Here is a 5711-nt window from a genome sequence, read left to right on the forward strand (position 1 = left end):
TTTTTTGAAATAGAGTACTTTAAAAACTAAATGTCTCATTGTACTATAATAAACCAAAAATAAAATAGAAAGAAAAGAAGAAAAACATAAAAGGTATCTTGAGAAAGCATAGTTTAAATAGGACTTAATAATAATAATAAGAAGAAGAAATAATAAGATAATATGATAAGAAGATATGTTTAGATTTTGGCTTGATGATGGAATATTGGGAAGTTAAATGTGTTTTGATATTTATAATTTTTTATTAATTTTATATAATTTCTTTAATTTATCCCATTTAATTTTTATTAATTCATTTTGTCATTAATTAATTGTTTCCTTTATTAATTATTAATGGTTTATTACGCAATAGATTGTAGGAAGTTCGAAAGCATAGGTTAAATTGTACTTACCTTACGTCCTATGTAATGCAATAATATTTCAAGTAATCCAATGTTGATTCTTATATTAAATGCATGCACTAAGTATACAATTTACACTATACGGCATATAGTCAATATAGTTACTTACAAAAACGATTCAAAATTTTAAATAATATGACAGTAATTACACAAAGTCTATGACTGATCTTACTTGTAAAAGATTCTAATCACTCTATATTTTATTAGAAATATAATTTATAATCTGTCCTTATTGATTTTTTTACGTGTGTTGAATAAGTATTTTTTTTTAAGAGTGTATATTTATTGAGAGATCCACACCAACATTTCTTAAATTTTTCTCTGGCCTGGCCAAAACAAGATTCAGAAATATTTATATCTATGTAAAAAATTTATTAAGTAGGAATTATGGTGGCCCGATGTGTCCCGGCGCTAACGCCTTGAAAGGATGCGAGACAATAATCACCAAAACAAAAATTAAACACTAAAAATATATTCGTAAGTTTCTTTGCGCTGTCCGCCGGCGCGATGCTCGTTAAAGCAAATATATTAAGTTCAATGACTAACTACCAAGTAAGTATAGAGTTGCAATACACTTAGTCCAATATATTTATTAATAAATTAATTTTATACACAGTATTATCTGAGAAAATTGTGACCTTCAGCTCTGTCCGCCGCACAGTGGTACCAAACGCCAAAAGTTCCATTTTTAAATCAACTAATAAAAAAATTTTTTTTCGCAATTTTTTTTTATTAAACCTTATAAGGTCATGTACAGAAATTCAAGGCCAAAAGTTGATACGGTAATGGTTNAGTGTCTTATGCGGGAATGAAAAAAAAATTTATGTGATTGAAATATCTAGTTTATTTTTTTATTATTAAACATAATTTAATAGGAAATACAGTGTTTATTAAAAAAATTTATCTTTTTTTTGATTGTTTTAAGTTCTGACAATGCGTTTCAGAAAGAAAGTGTTCAATTTTATTAAGACAACCTAACATTTCTTCAGAATTTTCAACAGAGGATAATACTTTCCGAATTTCCGATAGGTGTTGCAAACTAGCAGTAATTGTAGGAGTAGATACTGGAAAGTCTTGATCTTCTTCTTCTTGATCGTCGTCTTCTTTCTCATTCTCCACTAAGTTCTTATCAGCGATTATTTCATCCAAAGTCCGAGTGCTACTGGTTACGAGTTCATCATCTATTGTTGCATAATCAGCAAAATTTTGCAGAAGTTGAAAGTCCTCTTCTTTTAAAGGTGAGCTATCTGCCTGTTCAGAGTTGTTCAACACACCAAATGCAGCTTTCCGAATACAGTTTATTATTACATCTGGTTTAATTTCATCCCAAGCGGCACTAATGTAATGTATGGAGTCCAAAACATTAACTGTAGTTGAAATTTGGTTGGTACTCTCCATGTCTCTCAAGTACCGCTGAACTAATTTTTTTCGGTACTTTTGTTTTATCACTTTAATGATACCCTGATCTAGGGGTTGTAACTTAGATGTAGTATTTGGTGGAAAGAAAAGAAGTTTTATATTGGTAGTGGAGATATCTTTAGGGTAAGCCGGACAATTGTCGACGAATAGAATAATTTTTCTCTTTTGTTTACCGAAAAGTGCATCTATCTGTTGAATCCAGTTCATGAATAGTGTTCCTGTCATCCAAGCATCGATTTTGAACGTACGAACATTTTTGAAATAGCGAGGAGACCTATTTTTTTCAATGACGACCAACTTCAATTTATGGGTGCCGGTAGAATTTGTACATACTAAAACCGTGAGACGTTCCTTGCTCAACTTTCCACCATGGCATGTCTCATTTTTAAAAACAAAAGACTTATCTGGCATAAGCTTAAAAAATAATCCGAATTCATCAGCGTTGTATACATCGTCAGGAGCATAATCACGCAGTAATGAAGGCAACACGTTATTTTTCCATGAAGCTGTATCATTATTATTAACAGATTCAGCCTTACCTGAAATTTGCCGGTACACAATGCCATGCCTACTCCGAAATCTATCCAGCCAACCAGTCGATCCACTAAATTCGGTTAAGTTAAGACGTGCGGCAATCTCCATNTGGTTAAGTTAAGCCGAGCAGCTATCTCCATTGCCTTTTCCGTGATTACATCTCCATTTATTGAATAATTTAAACTGCGAGCTTGTTGAAACCACTCCAATAAAACATTTTCCAACTTTTCATACTTCCCGTGTTTTAATTTTTGTCGTTTGCTGCCACCTAACATGCTGCTTTGTTCTATTTCATGTCTATTTTTCAATAAAGTTCTTAAAGTAGAAGGAGGTATCCCCATTTCATTAGCAATATCCTTTTGTTTTTTTTTCTCAACCAATCCTTCATCGTACTTCTTCAAAATGTTAAGTTTGTCCGAAATTGATAGCGCTTTACGTTTTATACCAGCGAACGAACAGCACTTACTAAATCTCATAATACGGTGAAATACAGTAAAACTGTTATAATAAGTAATGATAAAATAGGTATAGCGATAAAATAAAACGATAAGATCACGTATAATACTAAAAATTCTATTTTTATTTCACAAAACTTCTAAAATTTATCGTAATATGCTGAACAAAAGAGCGTTTTACCCGATTAGACAGAGAAAAACTGAGCGTCTTAACAGGTGGTTTTTACATTGACTAGTATAGGAAATGTCTAGGGACCGACGAAAAACAGCGTCTTAAGCGAGAGCGTCTTAAACGAGTTTTACTGTAGTATAATGATTTTCNTGTCTTATGCGGGAAAGCGTCTTAAGCGAGTTTTACTGTATTACTATTATTACCAAAACATTTTTCTGTTTAATCATATTGTGTTACAAACGGCGCGTCGCGTCATAATAATTTGACATATTTTTTATAAGTTTCACAGTGAATTAATTGCAGTTTTGTTTTAATTTAAAAGTTGTAAAAATTATTCTATTATTTTTAAATAATGGATAATCAAGTATGTGGTAAGTGTTAACAATAATAAACTATATTAACAATAATATAATAGTATGTCTAAAATAAAACAAAATTTAGTGGCACGGTACAATTGTATAACTTATTTAATTTAATTTTATGTATATTATTAAAAACTTTATTTTAACTTAATTTTAACGAATCATTAGTTTTAATTACATTTAATATTTAATATCGTGTCTTTTAGCTTCTGCTCATATGTCAAAATGTTTGTTATTAAACCAAGATTTGGTTGATGTTATTAAATGTAACGGTATAAACTTACAGAATATCAGTAATATTACTTCAAGAGTAATTATTTTTGATTTTTTAAAATTAAAATATAATGGAATTAACTGCAGCACTACCTTTACAAAACTAGTTGAAAATAAAGTTTTAACATTTTATATGGCGGTTTCTAGGAAATGGTCTAAAATACAGCGTCACAATGCAATTTTTTTAAGAGCGACCGCCGAATGGCTTAAAACGCCATTTGAAATGCCATCAAATAGGAAAATTTGTTCCAAACCTATCGATGGCCAACCTAAAGTCAATTTTACTGAATCCTCGGAACGTTCAAAGAGACGTAAAATAAACTCTGATCTTACTTTAACTACAATGACATCACCTGAAATTTTATCCGCTGAAAAAAATTAACTTTTTTTTTCTAGTAATCGAAATGAAGCTTTATTATTTACTAATAGTTCAAGAGCAATGAAAATGATTTTATAAAATTCTAATGATAATAAACCAATTCCGTATATCCCTAACGAAGCTCTAGCATTTATTGTTGATAATAAGCTGTAAGGTTTCAGCTGAACCAAAGGGCCTACTATTTACCCACTGTCCAGGGGAACACTGAACAGTGCCCTAGTAGCCGCGCCAAGAAAGATATTACTTGTTGACGGAGCTACTAGGTATTGATAAAAAAAAAAAATATTAATAAAAATGAGAGAAAAAAAAACATAGGCCATGTATAATATATTATTTTAATTTAATTATTTAAAACTTATATGTATTATTCATGTATATATAAATATTCATAAGAAAAGACTATAAAAAGGAGAAAAAAAAGAGAGGTGCTATGTACACAAAGTTATTAAGGAGGTAGAAAAGGGGGGTTTCATGTTGATTTCTTGAAGAGTGCCGGCCACCACCGGACATAGTTCACGCCTCACGCCATCAGCAACATCTCGACGTTTTTTTTAAAAAAAAAAACGGAGGACAAAAAAACTGAACAGCCTGGTTGACACCACAAGTAGACGTCAGGTCAACTCGACGTTTTATTTTAATAAAAAAACGGAGAACAAAAAAAAATACAAAAAAATTTGGTTTTCACAATAAAAATTATATAGACAGACAACTTGTCGCCTCGGTAGTATAGTTGAGAGAAGAAAAAAAAATACGTTGTCGCGGCATTTGTATAGTAGCCGGTGATTGTGACGCCGGGTGGTGGTGGTGCCAACTTTAAATACGTTCATTTGGGGAAATACAACAATATTGGTACAGGTGCACAGTGTACGGTCAGCTGATGACGATAGGATGACAGATATCGGACCGGTTGAATAGTGGAGGTTATCACATACACAACTATTAAAATACTTTACACCTACTGCACACACCTCTAACTGATAGGATTTATTAAAAAAACTAGTATAAATTCTGCAACATTACAAAGCTTACAAAACAAAAATACCTGAATATTCGTCTTTGTTCTAAAAAAAGGAACTGTAATATTTATTCATCTTATAAAAAGGTTTATTTTGCAAAATTGAAGTGTTATCCAAATAATTTGGATGTTAGCGAATCAGGTTGTAAAATACCTCTTCAAAACTTATTAGATCGCACAATTAATAGAATATTTCGAATAGAAACAATAAACAAGGTTGAAAAAAATAAAAAATCTATGGAAATGATTTCTAAATGGGGCTGTGACGGTAGTAGTGGTCAGGCTCAATATAAGCAAAATTTTAATAGTAATGTGAGTAAAACATACCAAACGGTATTTATGTACTCTATTGTCCCTCTTAAACTTCAATGTTATAGTGATAATAGTGGTAATAGTTATGACATTATTTGGAAAAATCTCACTCCGTCGTCAACAAGATTTTGCCGATCTATAAAATATATGTTCATGAAAGAAACTATTGAAAATACAAAATTAAAAGTTGAAGATATAGAACAACAAATAAGGGAATTAAATAATACGTATGTATTATTCGATGAAGAACAACTTGAAGTAAAAAACTTCTTATATTTTCTATGGTCGATGGAAAGGTAAAATTAATGCTCATTTTATTTATAATTTAATAAGTTTCTTTTTAACTTGCATGAATTGAATTATTTATTTTAAAAAATAATGTATATTTT

General features: G+C 30.5%; 1 protein-coding gene across 1 annotated transcript; it reads right to left on the bottom strand.

Annotated features, from left to right (window-relative positions):
• Positions 1-1301: 1301 nt before the first annotated feature.
• On the bottom strand, positions 1302-2462 carry LOC126908859 (tigger transposable element-derived protein 4-like). The gene has a single exon (XM_050691177.1). The coding sequence runs from the start codon at positions 2460-2462 to the stop codon at positions 1302-1304; it is 1161 nt and encodes a 386-aa protein (XP_050547134.1).
• Between the last annotated feature and the right edge of the window lie 3249 nt (positions 2463-5711).

This window comes from Daktulosphaira vitifoliae, unplaced genomic scaffold (genome assembly GCF_025091365.1).
Source record: "Daktulosphaira vitifoliae isolate Bord-2020 unplaced genomic scaffold, ASM2509136v1 Scaffold_22, whole genome shotgun sequence".
Lineage (NCBI taxonomy): Eukaryota > Metazoa > Arthropoda > Insecta > Hemiptera > Phylloxeridae > Daktulosphaira > Daktulosphaira vitifoliae.